This window comes from Eptesicus fuscus, chromosome 5 (genome assembly GCF_027574615.1).
Source record: "Eptesicus fuscus isolate TK198812 chromosome 5, DD_ASM_mEF_20220401, whole genome shotgun sequence".
In the NCBI taxonomy this organism is placed as follows: Eukaryota; Metazoa; Chordata; class Mammalia; order Chiroptera; family Vespertilionidae; genus Eptesicus; species Eptesicus fuscus.
In genome coordinates this window covers 43,081,725-43,099,699 of record NC_072477.1, presented here as the reverse complement: position 1 = coordinate 43,099,699, position 17,975 = coordinate 43,081,725, and the positions used below count along the sequence as shown (strand labels likewise).

The window sequence follows — 17,975 nt, the reverse complement described above, 5'->3', positions numbered from 1 at the left end:
GGATTTCCTTCTCCTTATGTGTTTCCTGATTATTCTTTTTCTGTGAGACCAATTTTTATTGCTGGCTTTAATGGAAATATTTTATAATATGTAACTAAGCTTGGAATTGAGACGTTTATTCCTACTTCCAGAACTCAGAAGATGAGTACTTCCTTGCTAAATAAGATGATCTTGTCCTACTGCTCAAGACGAAAATTGTTTTTATTATTGATCTTATTTTTTATAAACATTGTCCGTTTCCTCCCTTTGTGTTAAACTTATTATTACTATTTTGGTATTTTCTTTTTTTACTATTTTCCTGTCCAGAAAATGTGTGTTCTATTGAAATACCACTTATTCCAAACCCCAAAAGAAATCATTTTCTATAAAAATGTATTCATTCTATTCTCTTACAGTAGACAAACATTGTGGGATTGATTATACTGTGTTAGCAAATCTTTCAGGAGTACATTCTACTCCATGAGAACAATTAAAATATGTTAACTTCTGCTCAGCATTAATTGATATAGATTTTATGTTCTTCCAGATCTTTACTATTTGGAAATTGGGTTTCTCCCTTTGCATTTCTGTTTTTAATATTACTCTTAGTCTTTCTTGATCAACTAAAACCCTTGCATATTTAGTACCCCAATCCTCTTGTCACCATTTTCAAGAAATGTCATTCACTCAGTTACTTCTCATAATGGTAGCTTTTTTTGTCCTTACAGTCCTGACCCACCTAAAATTTCCTATAATGACAGGTACTTTTAAATTCTTGTAGTCAATTTGAGTGATAGGTGTTCATTTATTATATCTAATACCTAATTATGAATAGTTAATCTTGAAATTGGCAAGTCCACACTCATATGCATACAGAGCAATGGGTAGAAATAAAAATGTTTGCATCTCCTTTTACAACAATGTCTATATAAAGATTTCTAAAGCTTCTAATGATTTAATTTCCCACTAGAAGGTAGCACTTGTAATCCATGTATGTAGGGTCTTAGAAATATGTTTTTTTCCATATCTTATTTGACTAATTATTCTTAACTCAGGCTGTTAAATTCTGAAATCCAAATCTAATTCAGATGTTTGTATCTTCTCACTTTATTTCCTTGACTTGCCTTTTCGATATTGTCTACATGATTCCACACTTATGCTTGCATCAGCCAGATGGGCTACTTTGTTCTTTCTTACCCCAATATCAGTTAAAACATTTTTGGGAAAATTATTATTTTGAAGTTATTTTAAACTTACAGAAAAGAATTCCCACAGATACTTCACTCAGATTCCACAGTTGTTACAGTTAACCACCTTTGGTTTATGTGTGTGTGTGTGTGTGTATGTATGTATGTGTGTATGTATGTATGTATGTATATATACACACACAGAGACAGTTTACCCTTAAACATCATGTCTATACAGTGGTTTAGGGATACTAACCACAATGCAGACGAAAATCTGTGTATAGCTTCAGTTGACCCTTCACATATGTGGATTCCCAACCACAAATCTTGAATACTACATATTTTTTCCTAAAACATTTGAAAACAAGTTGTGGACATCATGGCCCTTTACCCCTAACTACTTCAGGTGTATATTTCCTAAGAACAAGGACATTATCTTAGATTATCACTGTAGACTGATCAAAATCAGGAAATTAGCATTGATACATTATTATTATCTAATCAACATTCCTTGTTCAGATTTTGCCAGTTGTCCAATAATTCCCTTTTAGACCAAAAGAAAATAATTTCTGGTTCAGCATCCAGGCTAGGGTTATGCATTGCACTTAGTTGTCATGGCTCTCTTAATCTAGAACAGTGTCTCAGTGTTTGTCTTTCCTGACCTTGATATTTTTGAAGAGTACACTGCCCCAATACTTTGATTATATAGTCTTACCTTGGCCTGAATGCTTTCTTCTCTTTTTAAAAAAATTTTTTATTGTTCTTAATCTTCATCCAAGGATATTTTTTCCATAGCTCTTTAGAGAGAGAGTGGAAGGGAGAGAGGTGGATGGAGTAGGGGGCGGGGAGGGCAGAGAGAGAGAAAGAGAGACAGAGAGAAGAAACATCTATGTGAGAGAGACACACACCCCAACTGGGGCCAGGGATTGAACCTGCAACTGAGGTACGTGACCTTGACCAGGAATCAAACTTGTGACCCTTCAGTCCTGGGGCTGATGCTCTAACCACTGAGAAAACTGGCCAGGGCTTTCTTTTCTTTTTTTCAGTTACTCAAGGCCTAGTACCTTGGTAAAGCCTTCCTGACTACTAGCAGGAAAAGTGATCACTTTTTTACCCATTGCCTTCATTAGCTAATTTTTCAAATTGTCCCTTTTTGGTCATAAATGTTATGATTTTTTTTTTTTTTTTACATACTGAAGTATAGAAAAATAAAAAATGAAGGTCTTTGTCCCTTTTTCCTATCCCTCTCCAATAAGAACTTAGCAAATGTACTTCCAGGTCATTTTATGCACATACACTTCATTCTTTCATTTCTCATACCTTATCTTCAGAACATTGAAAGTTCATGAAAAGAAAAAATGTGAACACTTACACATTTGGCATCCTCAGCCTGGCACACAAATTGGAGATGCTTATTGGTTGACAGAGTTTTAAAGGAAGAATTATGGTTGATATTATTATATGTTTAAGTGTGGAAAGGTCCTTAAAAAAATCATCATTGTACTGTTTTCTCTTTCTTAAATTTAGGTTGTTAAAGGCCTTACGTATTTGTGGAGTTTAAAGATTTTACACAGAGGTATGTACTGAGCTTACAAGCTTTGACAATTTGAGGTGGGGTGGGGAGCTCTTCATATCTCTTGATTTTTAAAGTGAATAAGTGATGTAATATTTAAGCTGATATATTTGATAGTCAAAAAAATGTTATTTTTCTTTTCTTGCTCAACTGCTCTGATTTAGATTATAAACTTGGTATTGTATTTTTGTGAATAATATTTACCAAACGTGTAAAAAGGTATTTTATAGTATTTGAAAATGACAAGATCTTATTTTTCTTTCTTAACTCTAGTTCATGCAAACCTTCATTTCTGTATGATTGCATCTCTTTTTTAAAAATTAGCATTTAGATATCATCATACACAGTTCCTTAAGAGATTACTTCACATACCTTGAAAGTGAAACTTTAATGAATTGGTAAAAGCATCAGAAATTAGTTTCCTAGTTTATTAACATAACACATGAGAAGATGAGAAGAATAATCAGATAACTGTTCAATGTTGCAAAAGGAACCTCCCTTTGCATTTTTTTAATGTTCCCAAAATGTCTGAATTCATTTGGAACAAATTATTAAGTGAGAAACAGACTATAACAAAGCAACTTCAGGGCCTAATGTTACTAACAGTATTGTTTAATTTTCCACATCTGCTCAGCATAGTTTAATGCACATTTGGGGAACGCAACAGCATACACATTAGATGTGATTAAAGGAAAGTTTTTTTAAGAAAAAGTATAAACTATGAGAGAGACAAAACAACTGATGTCTTCAATTGTAGTACCACATCTGTTACTAAGGGTTCTGTTATGGTGGTTTTCATATCCTGGTGATTCCTCTTTTGAAGAGGATATGTAGATTTTGACAAATAAAGTATCAATTCAGTTCTTTAAGGTATTTATGCTGATTAATGGAATCATAACCCAAATTTTTCTTTAAATCCAGTCCACTATATTTATAAAGTATAGTTGGTGCAAAATGTAAATGTAGGGAGAGTTAGTGTTACTCTTTCTGGGTATGAATAAGCATGTAAACACATTTGTGGGTGGGAGAAAAATGGAGCATTTTTCACCACCAAGATGAAAAGAAATGGTATGACTTATATTGCTTCTATTCCCTGTATTTTCACTTCCACACACGCATCAACCCATGTAGCCATTTTAATAGGAATTAACATAGTGGTCAGTTCTTGTCATTTTATTGATTTTTATAGATATCTGCTCTTCATTTGACAAAGGAAGTCATCAGTTCTCAATAGCAAAGCTTTCATTAAAAGGACCTTGCCCTGGAAATGCAAATGTTATTATTAAAGTGATCCTTAGGACCATCCCATACTCTGGACATACAGCACAATCTGGCTTACAATGAATTCTCACTAGCCATAACTTTCTGTGAGAAAGTATAGTGGATAGGGAAATACTCTTTAGTTATTCAGCAATTCTTTTTCTTTTAAAAATCAGAAATAGATAGATATTGATAAATTGGTATACCTCTAGTATTTTCTGTATCTAAATTATTTTGGTTTTAGTTTTACAGAAATAATTGAATTTTTTCAAATTGAGTAATTTGAAATGGGATCTTGATAGATATGTTTCAAATGGTTTATATCTGGATCTAAAAATAAAGTTTGTGTTAGTCAGATTTCCAGTACAACTACCCTTTTATCACTGTGGGCAAGTGTTGTTGACCAGAGAGAGCGTCTCCGAGGCAGGTAGGACCTTCTTCCCAGTTCTGGAGGCAGTGTGGGTGAAGACAGGGTTCTTTGATCAGTGGCATATGAGGGCCTTAATGGTTTCACTGAGAACATAGAGGTTTCACTAATGAATCCTGAGCCTGTACTTCTCTTTTCAGTCTATCCTGGCCAACCGAGTTCCTACAGAGAGTCACCCACTGGAAAATGCTACTAGGTCCAGGAAGAGGATCTACAAGGGGCTGAGTGGGGGAAGTGGTAGTGGGCCAACAAATCCTCTCAAGTGATTTTAGTTTTAAATAAATACCAGTGAGTGAATGTACATCTGCATTGTCTAGATGGTCAGACTAAAGAACTTTAGTGCAAATGAACGGTTATTCCCCAATAATTATGGGTACTCAATTATAGAAATAATATGCTATGGTAATATACCTCATTAAATATATTTATTCTAGAGGCCCAGTGCACGAATTTGTGCACGGGTGGGGTCCAGCCACCCACCCCCAGTTGTGGGGAGGGGGCGATCAGGGGCAGAGCTGGGGGGGAGTTATTAGTGTCAAAGATCTTTGCAGGGTGTATACACATTTGCTGTTGTCTTTTGGATGAGTTGAAGCTTCAAAGGTGCCTTAGTGTCAGGGACACTTACAGCTTCTGTTTCTAAGCCTCTCCCTAGACAGGTAATATGGTTTAGTTCTCTGCTGACAAACCCTCTAAAGAGAGGCTGTGGTGTGATGTCACTGTCCTCTTTGGTAGTATGCAGTGGAGAGAGAATTAAGGAAGATGGTGGTTGTGCTGGGCACCTCTCCTGAGCAGTTTTCCTCCTGATCACTCGTCATTCAGGTTCCTGGTCTATGAAGGCTGGAGAGCGTTTTCTTACTTAGAATCACTGAAGGTCACACTTCAGTGATAGGGGTGGGGGGCAGCCAGTGGGGAGGGGCTGCGAGTGTTTGGCTAGCCATCCCCGTCCCCAGTTGGGCTGGTTGGCCTCCGCAGTGTACATCATAGCCACCAGTCATTCTGGTCGTTCCGCCATTTGGTCACTTGGCTTTTATATATATAGATATTTAGCTTTTCAGTTTCCTAGATATTCATGTAAATTATTACCTTCTGGATTTAAAAGCATGTGTTTTTATAGAAGAGTGGAATAAGCCAGATATCCTTGAAGATTTTTGTAAAGCATTGTAATGAGAAATTCACTCTAGATTGAGTAGTTGTTAATATTTTAGAGGTTTTGTCCATATTTAATAACTTGAATTCCATAAAAATAAGATTAAAGATGCTTTTTTATTTACCAAAAAGCTATTTAATTTTCTTCTTGATTAAAAAATTGTAGCTTTTTAGATCAGTTCAATCAGGCAATTAAAGATCAGAGCTTTTAAGTTCAGTTAAGGCAATTAAATAGGTAATTTACTTGTTTATACACTTTTGCTGTATAAGCCCATTGCTGTACCTTCTTAAAAGCACATATACTCATTTTTGCTTCTCTAAATGAATGGTGAGGGGAAGTATAGCTGGAATGTGTCACATTGTCAAATCAAAGACAGGTGTCCTTCTGCAGGAGCCTGGTATAGGCGCTGTGAGAATATAGTGAGCGGAAGATGATGAAAGATTATTACTAATGAGTATTCTAAGTCTCTTTGTCCTTTGTCTTGAGCTAAGTACCTGTGTTCTCCTCTGATCACCATTTTCTTCCCTACCAAATGCTTCTCCTAGAAACCAGGATCTTGTATTTATGAACACAATTTTTAAAAGATTAAGAAATGGAGATATATTGAGTTACCTAATGAGAAAAGAGAACAACCTATTTCTCACATTTAAATGGCTTCCTTGGAATACAGTGTTCCTGTAATTTTAGCTGTTATATATATGTATATATTTACATATTGGATACTGTGGGATTTATAAAACATAATTAGTGACTTCCAAACATGCTGTTAAAATCAAATTTTTCTTATAGTGTATATCCAATGAGGATTATAGAATAGGATGAAATATGAGCACCAAGCAGTGACAAACCACCCATTCCATGAGGCTTATTAATCTGGTACACGTTAGTTTATTTGACATATCAACTGGAAGCTTTTTAGAAATTGAGGTAGAACAGTTGCCATTCATAATGGATCGTCAAATATTATATTCAGTCAGGTTAATATTATATTCAGTCAGGTTTTACTATTGTTTGTTTTGTTCTTCTTAAGAATTGGTTGAGATGATTTATATGAAAGTACTTTATAAACTATCAAATAATTAGGTATGGTTTTTATTATATAGTAACTATGAATTAATCACTTTATCCAGTTAATAAGCATCCCCACTCCCAAAACAAGCCAGGGAGACAGTTTATTATACTCCATTACTGGTCAAAAATTATGAAAATCTTTTCTCTAAGATAAACATGTATATATCACATGAGTACATAATTACTAAAAATGTTTGAAACTTCCACCAAGATTAACTACTGTGAGAAAATTGTCGTTATTAAAAAAAAGCATATGTGTGAGTCCTATAAACATAGCATGTACTGACTGGATAAAAACAAAGAAAATGAACAGTGAGAAAGTCTGTTAGGCCAGATCTGACATTACAGCAAACATTGCAGCTTAACTTCAAAACATACATTGCCACTAATGAGGTGAGAGCCCTGCATATTAATAAACCTACAGTTCCAGTCATAGCCATCATTACCCACATCAAACATAAACACAAGATTAACACCTATGCCATTTCTTTGGAAGATGTGAGAATGCCCTGGCGGTAACTGCTCTGTCTTTCCCTGAGGATAAAAAATAGAAATGGAAGGGTAATGAGAATAGAACTTAGATTAAGAAGATAAAATTGGCAATCAAGCTGAGGCAATCTTACACAGATGGAGAAGTTTATAGAAAGAAACAACCTAGATAGTTGGTATCCTGGGACTTTCTTTGTATTTATGAACCTAGTTAATTTCATTTATAATTTTTTAATTCTTATTTATTTGTTTGAGAGTCAGATTTGTTGTTCCACTTATGTATGCATTCGTTGGTTGCTTCTTGTATGTTCCCTGACTAGGAGTTGAACCCGCTATCTTGGCATATCGGGGCAACACTAGTAACCAACTGGGCTACCCAGCCAGGTAATATAATTTATATATTAAGAAGTTTTTATATTATTCTGAAGGCAAATGCTGCCAAATATATTTGTGTTTAGAGAAACTGAGTATTATAGTTTCAACATGAATGTTTGAAATTTTATTTTTTACTCCTGGCTTTACTTTTTATAAACCTGGACTCACACAGATCTCCCAGTTGATGCTGCATTAAATGCCAAGGCCAGTATTGTTAGTTCATTCAGCAACTATTTAGTGTATACTTAGAATGTGCCAAGCACTGGTCTGAGTACTTGGAAAACATCCTGTATAATAAAAGGCTAATATGCAAATTGTCCCCTCAACTGGAAGTTCGCTGGGAGTTTGACTAGGGGGTGGGGCCAGCCTGCCAACCGTCCATGACCCCTCACCCCGGCCAGCCCCAACCCCGATCAGAGGTGGGGCCAGCTGGCCAACTGCCTGCAGAACCTCCCCCAGCTGGGTGGTGCACGAATTCGTGCACTGGGCCTCTAGTCAATATATAAAACAAACGATTTCTACAGTCATGGAAGTTGTCTTCTGGGAGGGTGGGCCAGGATTGGGAAACAGTGCATAATAATAAAAATAATGAAAAAGTAAGTACAATGTGGTTAGTCATGTGGAGGAAAGAAAAAGTGGATCAAGCTTAGGGGAGACCAAGTTTAGGTTGCAGTGTTCATCAGATAGGCTCAGAGAGAAGATGAGATTGGAGCAAAGGTTTGCAGGAGCAGAGTTGTTCTTCAAGTAGGTATATGGGGGACGGAGAGCAAAAGACACCAGGTGAGATGAGCCTGGAACATTCATGGAACAGCAATGAGGTCAGTGTGCCTGCAGCCAGGAACAGGGGTGAGGGTAGAATCAGCTGTTAGGAGCTGTGGCAGTCAGTAATCCAGGTGAATTACAGAGGCCAGATCAGGGAGACAGTCGTGAAGATGAGAGAAGTGGTCAGATTCTGGGGTGTTTTTTTTTAATTTCAGAGTCAATAGAATGTTCTGATGGATTGTTTGCAGATTTTAATAGAGAGGACTCAGGGTTGCTTAAACTTTGAGCAGTAGTTCAGTGTACTAAAAAAATGTTAAAATGTTTTCTGCTAGTTTTTTTTCTGTTAAAAGAGAGACTTTCACTAAAAATAAGGGGCGGGAGGATAATATCAAGTACCGACAAGAATACAGAGCAACTGAAACCCTCATACATTGCTGATGGGAATATATATTGGTACTGCCAGTTTGGAAAATAGTTTAGCACTTTTCCTGCAACGTTATCCACCAATCCTACTTCTAGTGACTTTATTCATAATACCCCAAACTGGAAACAACCCAGCTGTGATAGATTGATACAACAGAACACACTCAGCAATAATAGGTACCAACTGCTGATACACACAACATGGAGAAACATGGAATACTGTGTGCTGAGTGGAAGAAGCCAGATGCAAAGGGCTGCCTAGTGTGTCATTCCACCTAACTGACATTCTAGAAAAGGCAAAACTATAAGGATGGAATACATCAGTGGTTGCTGAAGGGTAGAGGAACAGTTGGCAATAAGCTATGACAGAATTTTTTTTTGGGGGGGTGGTTGTTGGAAAAGTTTTGTATCTTGATTTTGGTAATGATCACACAACTGTACGCATTTGTCTGTACATCTAGAAAGGGTGAATTTTACTGCCCAGTCTACTTCAGTAAATCAGATTTAAAAGAGAGAGAGAGAGAGAGAGAGAGAGAGAGAGAGAGAGAGAAGGCATTCTTATTGGTGCAGTAGAAACTCTACTTTAGAAATTCCCCCTGCCAGAAAGACAAACCGTTCTCTCAAGGGTCTCAGAAATTCTGTTGTTATCACCATCATGGCTCCTGAAATATCCTACCTAGGTTTGGTCTAAGAACTCAGCAGTTTGCGGGGGGAAAGCCTTCATGATTTAAAGGACATTTGCAGTGTCAGAAAAAGAGAGAGAGAGAGTAGGAAGGTGAGAAACTTAAAAGTTGCTGTTATCATTGGCCAGCAATTTGGAGCATCCAGAAATTGCACAACATTTTTTCCTTAGTTAAGCTATTTTCCCCCTCATATATTATTAAAGAACTGCAGAGGCACAGCCCTGACTTGGCCTGACTTGGACATTAAAAGGCTGAGTTTCTAGCCCGGCCGACATGGCTTGTTGGTTGAGCGTAGACCTATGAACCGGGAGGTTACAGTTTGATTCCTTGTCAGGGTACATTCCTGGGTTGCGGGCTCAATCCCAGTGTGGGGCGTGTCAGAGGCAGCCCATCAATGATGTTTCTCTCTCTCTCTCCCTCCCTCTCTGAAATCCATAAAATATTTCTTAAAAAGCGGAGTTTCTAGAAGGAATAAAGCTTTATTTGAATTTCCGATTCAGTCCCACTGACTGACTGCTTCATTGTATGACCCTGGAAAAGTAGGTCATTCCTGTTCTCGGCCTCAGTTTCCTCATATACAAAAAAGGGATAGCTAGAAGGTCACTCAGGTTCTTTCAAGCACCAGGATTCTGAACCCCATGATTTGTGAAGTAGGACATGTTGGCAGGGTGAGGGAACCAAGCAAATCAGAGAGGCATATGAGAGAAGAAAGAAAAAGATTGAGAATAATAATGAAAGTAATATTTATTAAACACTTATTTTCTACCAGGCACTGTTCTAAGTGCCTGACATGTATAAACTATTTTGTGTCCCTTCAATGTGGGGAATTCTAGGAAATAGGAGATATTTTACCACTGCACATTAGAGACTGAAATGCAAACAAATTGAGAATTAAAGCTCATAAGTATGACTTTGCTAAGAAAATGGTTGCTTTCTAAACCAGACTCATGTAATCAAATCAAAAGATATATTTAAGAGGAAAGGGTTTTAAACTAAAGCATACTGAAAATGAAAATAAAGTTTTATCATTAGCAAAGAATTATAAAAGGACTTGTAGAATCACAACTTAGATGGAAAGCAAAGGCATTTTTTTTTATTTTGAAATTATTGTAGAAGGAATTTGCCCAAAAAAGGTACAAGAAGGTCTCCATGCAAGGGCATCCTTTTTAATGAAGGAATTTGGAAGAAAATTGGAGGCCGATAATCCAAAAGACTGTAGGTAGATAAATGTTATATATACTGAATGGCCAGATTATTATGATCTCTGAACGCATAATAATCTGGCCACTCAGTTTATATCCTATATAATAAAAGGCTAATATGCAAATTGTCCCCTCGACCAGGAGTTTGACCAGCAGGCAGGCCGGCCAACCGCCCATGTCCCCTCTCCCTGGCCAGGCTGGCTGGACCCCACCCATGCATGAATTCATGCACTGGCCTCTAACATATACACATACACACACACACACACACACACACACACACACACACACACACACACAGAGTGGCCAGATTATTATGCGTTCAGAGATCATAATAATCTGGCCACTCAGTGTATATTTGCTAATACCTTTTAAATGAGGTCAGTGGGAATTTAAAAACTTTTTAAATATTAAGAATATTTGTATTACATCCCAAGTAATATTATTATATTTATTAAATGAGAGAGTGGGAATGATATGGTAGAGGTAAAACCTTTGAAATAGGAAAGAAATTTTGATGTCAAGGTGGTAATGTTAAAAAAAAATACTTAATGTATGTAAAAGTTAGAATTTGTGGCAAAAATAAATCAGGGAATGATTATTTGCTGGATAAAGTGATTCTTTAGGGAGAGCATTATTGGAAAACGTTGCTCTCAGTAGAAAAGTACTGATTAATTTTAAATAACTTATGAATAAATCTAATGTGCACATAACTTTCATCACAGCCTCTGCAGAGACTGACACAGTTTGTGCTGACTCATAGGTTACAGTGAGTTTTGAAGTAACCTAAGCCATATTTTTGCTATCTGGAGCACCAGACTTATTTTTTTCAAAGAACAGGTTCGTGTTTGAGCAACCAAGTCATTTTGAAAGGAGTTATCCCCAGTTGGCTTTATGTTGCAGTACAAGAGAGCTGGTGTGTGGGAGCTCCTCTCCTGAGCTTTGTCACTGCTTAGTCAAACGTGACTGAAAGGGGGCATTTATGTTCAGCCAGTGCTAGTGGTCAGAGCACAGTTACACCTTGGCTCCTGTTTTTACATCCTTTAAATATTGTCCTTTAAATGTAAATATTAATCACATGCCAATGCTGTAGGAGATTATCACTTATATGAACATTTCTATTTTTGGAAAAAAAAAATAGACTTAGCCCATTAACTGAGATAAACTAGTTTAATGACTCTGGATTGTTGGGGTTTTTTTTCCAGCTCTGACAATCCACACAAATGAACAATTCTAGAAATTAAACCTCCTTCCCCACGTTGGCCATTCATTCTCTTTGCCTCAGGTAATCCCTGGGGATTTCTGTATTTGTGGTAATGATTTTCAAAAGATAAGAAGCCCCATATAGCATTACTTAAAAGTGTTCTAGAATCTTACCTAATAATAGATAAACATGTAAATTGACCATACCTCTGCTACACCCACAGCCAATCAGGAGTAAGTATGCAAATTAACCCAACAAAGCTGGCGGGTTAATTTGCATATGCAGGTGCGGCCAGGAGGGGCAGGATGCCTGCTATGAGGGGGAGGGGTGGCAGTGGAGGGAGCTACAGGAGCAGTGCTTCAGCTGGGAGCGAGTATTTGCAGGCTCCCTGGTGGCCGGGGAGCGAAGCCAGGGGAAGGAAGGTCTATTCTTGCACAGATATTGTGCAATGGGCCTCTAGTATATAAAGAACTCTCAAAACTTAACAGTAAAAAAAATAAATCTAGTTATCAAGTGAGCAAAAGACATGAAGACACATTCCACTGAGGAGAACATACAAATGTCAGATAAGCAAGCACACAAAAGCATTTTCAGCATCATTAACCATTAAGGAAATGCAAATGGAAATCACAAGGAGATATTACTGCACACCTACCAGAATGGCTAAAATAAAATAGCGACAACACCAAATGCTGGCAAGGATGCAGAGAATTTAGGTTACTGGTACGTTATTAATAGGAATGTAAAATGATACAGCCCCACTAGAAAACAATTTGGCATTTCTTAATATTAAACATGCAACTACTATACGACTCAGTATTTGCATTCCTGGGCATTTATTTCAGAGAAATAATGATTTGGGTTCACACAAAAACTACACAAATGTTTTTGGCAGCTTTATTCATAATAGTCCAAAACCCAGATGTCCTTTAATGAGTATGTGGTTAAATAAGCTGTGGTACATTCATACCATATAATACTACTCAACAATAAAGAGGAATGAACTTGTCCAGCCAGTGTTGCTCAATGGTTGAGCATTGACCCAGGAACCAAGAGGTCAGTGGTTCGATTTCCAGGCAGGGCACAAGCCCAGATTTCAAGCTCAATCCCCAGTGGAGGGTGTGCAGGAGGCAGCGGATTAATGTTTCTATCTCTCTCCCTTCCTCTCTCTCTAAAAACCAATAAAAACATTTTTTTAAAGGATGAACTTTTGCCCTGGCCAGTGTTTCTCAGTTGTTAGAGCATCAGGTTCCTCGTCAAGGGCACTTACCTGGGTTTCGGGTTTGATCCCTGCCCCTGGTGGGGTCCTTGTGGGAGGCAACCAGTCGATATGTCTCTCTCACATCGAAGTTTCTCTCTCTCTCCTTCCATCTCCTTTCCCCCTTCCACTCTCTCTGAAAAGCAACGGAAAAAATATCTTCAGGTGAAGATTAATAACATAAAAAGTGGGGGATGAACTTTTGATATACATATAACCTGAACAAATCTTCAGAGAATTATGCTGAGTGAAGAAAGCCTATCACAAAAGGTTACATACCATTCTTGAAATAATAGTTATAGAAATGGAAAGCAGATTAGTCGTTTCCAGGGGCTAATGGAGAGGTTGAGGGAGTAAGAAGGAAGTGGGTGTAGCTATAAAAAGGTATGATAATATACAAAAACTTTTATTTTTAAATTTTTTGTTTATTTTAGAGGAAGGGGGAGAAAGAGAGAAACATCAGTTTTTTGTTCCACTCATTTATGCATTCATTGGTTGCTTCTTGAATGTGCCCTGATCTGGAGATTAAACTGCAACCTTGGTCTATCAGGACAACACTCTAACCAACTGAGCTACCCAACCCACAATCTCTTTCTTGACTGTATGAGTGTAAATATGCTATTTGTGATACTGTACTGTGTATAGTTTTACCAGATGTTACCATTGAGAGGAAATGGATACAGGGTATACAGGATATCTGTATTATTTCTTACAACTGTGTGTGAGTATCTCAAAATAGTTTAATTGAAAAAAGAATATGTGATCTTTCTATAGTTGTCTATATTTGGGTCTGCTTAATCAGCAAGGGTTTCTCCCAAGCATTTGTGATGGGATTTGTTATAGTCATCCCTTTTAGGAAATCTCTAAGAAGATGAGGAACCCAGGAGAACTGCCATGCAGGCCACCTCTTCCATTTCAACATATGAGTATCAATGAAAGCCCTAGAGGAGAGAGAACAGGTCATGTGCTATACAGGGAAGGAATACAAATGGGAAAGGGTAGTTAGTACCCCTCTAACTTCCCCTAAGATCCTCTGCCTTGCTGGAATTTAAAGCAGATCATGTGATCATTGTGTGTTTGACTCACAAGTCTTTATGTTACCCTACAGTGATCCCCTCATCTTCTTTCACTCTGTATGTGGTCTGATGAATGTTTGATTCACCAAACCCCACAGACAGCTCTGATTATAGCTTTATCTCTTGAGCAACCTTGAGGTTTAGGAACTCATCAGAGGGCGTGGGAGAACAGCTATATGATGGGTCATTTCTGTTGGTAGAGGTTGGAGGCCACAGTTAATTTATGATACTGATTATATGTCAAATGCATATTTTTTTATAAAGTAGCTAAGTCAAAAGTCATCCTTTGTTCTCCTTTCTAGTAGTAAAGTAAGATATTTATCCCCAGAACACTCTGCCAGGAAGGTTTAGTAGTTAGAGGACCTCTCTGTGTCTGTCTCTTTCTCCAAAGGCAAGGTTTAAGGTGGGCAGCACCATGGAAATCAAATCCATTCTTTTGCTGTTGGAAGATTAAGTTCCTTCTGGATGGGGTACAGTAATAATTATTGTTATTATCATTCATTGAATGCCTTCTATGTACTACTGCATTAGCTCTTTTGTATAAATTATCTTATTTAAGCTTCATGATAACCTTGCAAGGAAGGTATCACTGTATTCCCATTTTTAGATGAGAAAACTAAGGCTCAAAAAGTTTTAAAAAACCAAGTCAAATAAAGGCAATAGTGGTTGGTAGCCTAATGGAAGAGCTCTAGTTTTAGGGTCAGCAGTCCGAGGTTTAAGTGCTGCTTCTGCCTCTTAATTGAACTCAGCTATATGATCTTGGGTCAGTTTCTTAACCTCTTTGAGGTTATAGTACTGTATAGTATTGTTATAGTTCAAATAACTGCTTCTCAAGAGAAAACAGCAAGAGATTGAGAGAATAGTTAGAACCTTCCCCAAACTTCCCTTCTATATCTACTTTTCTGTGAGAAATAGAAAAATCTAAAATAAAACATGTAAAGATCAGCCAGCTCTTCAATGCCAAAGCTAGAGTAATAATCCAGCTCATAAATTCAGATGAGATTGATCTCATAAATATAATGTAATTTGTTAAAGCTTAAGAGTGAGAATTGGAGACTCTAGTTGTGTGGCCTTGGGCAACTAATTTCATTAATTTGATCCTCAATGTATTCATCTATAAAATGGGTTTAATAGTATCTATCAAGGATTATAATGAGGATTAATGAGAGAATTCATGTGGTAATAATGCATTTAGCCCAGTGCTTGGCATATAGCAAGTGTCAAAGAAGTCTTATCTGCTATAATTTTTAATATTTCTTTAGAACAATTTTCCAAAGTTGGTCTTATGAACATGCTGTTCCAAGCCAAGTCTATAATCAAAATGTATCTTAAATTTATTTATGCATTTAATGTAGTATTCCATTGTTTGGGGGCTGTTTTTCCTTTTTCACGGAAAAGCTTTTGTAGTCAGTAGGAGTCTTAAATTGGTGATAGCTTAGACTTGGAGAAGTAGATTGTTCCAGAGCTGGGCAGAGTATAGATTCTTCTGACTGCTGAGAACTTATTCCTTCACACCTATGTTTCTATATACAGACAGAACATGTACATGTTTCCGAGTAGGGAATCTAAGATCTCCTACGTTAGAAGGGAACCTCTTTTACTTACAGTGAAAGGATTGAGACAGGGCAGACTTGAGAAACCGAGGCTTTTTTGCCCTTCGTATTAGCCTTGAAAATGCTGCATGTCTCCTGCCTTTATCATACATGAAGGAGGAAAACCATGTTTTTTGCCTCCATTTTTAAAAAATCATGGGACTCTAGATAATAACAGCTATTTAGGATGGCTAATTATGCTACTTAATTTTATTTAAGGCTTTTGCAAGAATATTTGGATGACCTACTCTTTATTATGTAATGGAATGATTAGAATAACTTTTATATTGCATTGTGGTTTTCTCTTAAGTGTGTTCCTGTTGTGCACAGATGAATTTGTAATGCAGACTGTCAGCATAGTCTGCATTTAATTGTACCTGCTGTTCTCATTCATTAGAATGCAGTCCCCAAGAAATAACTAGATAGATATATTAGTTGTTGTCTTTTCATAAGACAATTAAGCACCCTGGCACAGTGCGAGGAGAGATTGCTATGAATGGAGATCTGCTAATGTGTCCTCTGGCTCCTGGTAAACTGAGAGTGGTTTTCTGGCATTCAAGCAAAATAGTGTAATTGTATAGAAGGAAAAAGTTGAAGAGAAGTTTGCTTCTGCTTCCTAAGAATTGCACCATACCTATTTCTAAAGGGATTCAGTGTGGCTTACACGTGAAAGCACGGAGCAAATTAAATATTTTAAATATAATACAAGCGAAGAACAAAAGGGAGCGTATTAACAGCACCTGATATGAATAGATCACAGCAAAAAGGGAAGCCTCAATTTGCCTGGTTTTCTTTCCTGACAAGAAAAAGCATATAGTAGCATGAACAAGTCACAATTTTCTTTGGAACTAATCTTACCAGGAAATTGACGTATAGGTCCCTATGCAAAGCACACTGGGTAACTCCAACTGTAGTTTTGTGAAAGCTTTTATTTATCTGTTTAGAACCACCCCCTGGGCATCCAGCCACATCCTGACCCAGGGTAGCCTCCCAGTCTGACCCCAGATTGTGTTGGGGTGGGGGCTGGGCAGTGGGCGGAGGAGCCTTTTGTGAAGAGCTGCAGAAAGCACATGCTCTTGTGGGCTTGGCCTTTATTAGCATGCTTCAGCTCGATGCTGTTTATGTGGATTGTTTAATGGCTAATTGATGCAGCGTGTGTGAAGATAGTTTCCTGCATGAGGCAGTTATGGGTGGCAATATGGGTTGTCTCAACATGATACCAATTTCCACAGTCAATTTGGTCAATTCAGTGGGAAAAAAAAAAAAAAGAAGAAGAGAAAGAATCAGTCCAGCCTGAAAATCAGTCAGAGCAGTTACCAGAGGTTATTGAGACATCTAAGTTGCTTGACAAGATTTTTCATGTTTGAACTGGTTGTTTTCGCACTTTGCATACATAGCCTTATTCATTTGGGGAAATAATCTTAAAACACAGAAGAGACATTTTAAAATAGCTTTCTTAAAATATTTATTATTATAATCAGGCCTTCTAGTGTATGTCAGTTTTGAGAGGGAATAATCATTTTACCATCTATATATATAAAAGCTTAAGCAACTGGCTGACCGTTTGACCGTCCAACTGGTAGTTATGACACGCACTGACCACCAGGGGACAGTGGCTCAATGCAGGGACTGCCAAGCTGCGGTGATTTGGCAGCTGCAGTTCTCGGGTGATGCACCTGGAACCAAAGAGGAGGGAGCCCGATTCCGGGGTGTGTCATCCAAGAACCAACCTCTCGCAATCCAGGACCCCTTGAGGGATGTCGGAGAGCTGGTTTCAGCCCCATCCCTGCAGACCAGGCTGAGGGACCCCAACGGACCTCTAGTTGATATGTAATACATGATCAGTATAATTAATTGATGTTTCATGTTTTGTTCTGGAATAGGAACAGTGACCACAAAGCACCTGGAAAACTAGAGAAATTAATAAGTTAAATCGTGTTTGAGGCTGATTTTTTAAACGAGAATTATTGATACGTATGTAACTAACATATAAAACTCATTATTAAGTGAGCAATTTAGGGATTTTCAATAACTTATAGAATTATATAACCATCACCGTAATGCACTTTAGAACATTTTCATCGCCCCAATAGAGCCCTCATTCCTATTTGCAATCAGTCTCTGTTCCTAGCCTTATCCCCAGGGACTACTAATCTGTTCTCTGACTTTATAGATTTGCCTTTTCCAAGACATTTTTATAAATGGAATCAAACAATATAAAATCTTTTCTATCTCACTTCTTTCATGTAGCATAATGCCTGAGTTTC

The 17,975-nt window shown here is 37.4% G+C and overlaps 1 protein-coding gene across 7 annotated transcripts in view; it reads left to right on the top strand.

Moving 5' to 3' along the window:
• The window catches only part of MAP2K5 (mitogen-activated protein kinase kinase 5), a 273,560-nt gene that overhangs the window by 111,069 nt on the left and 144,516 nt on the right, over positions 1 to 17,975 (top strand). For all 7 annotated transcript variants that reach the window (XM_054716100.1, XM_054716099.1, XM_028141851.2 and 4 more), the window contains one exon: positions 2,694 to 2,742. In XM_054716100.1, coding sequence (XP_054572075.1) covers positions 2,694 to 2,742 — 49 coding nt within the window. The remainder of the gene's footprint in view (positions 1 to 2,693; positions 2,743 to 17,975) is intronic.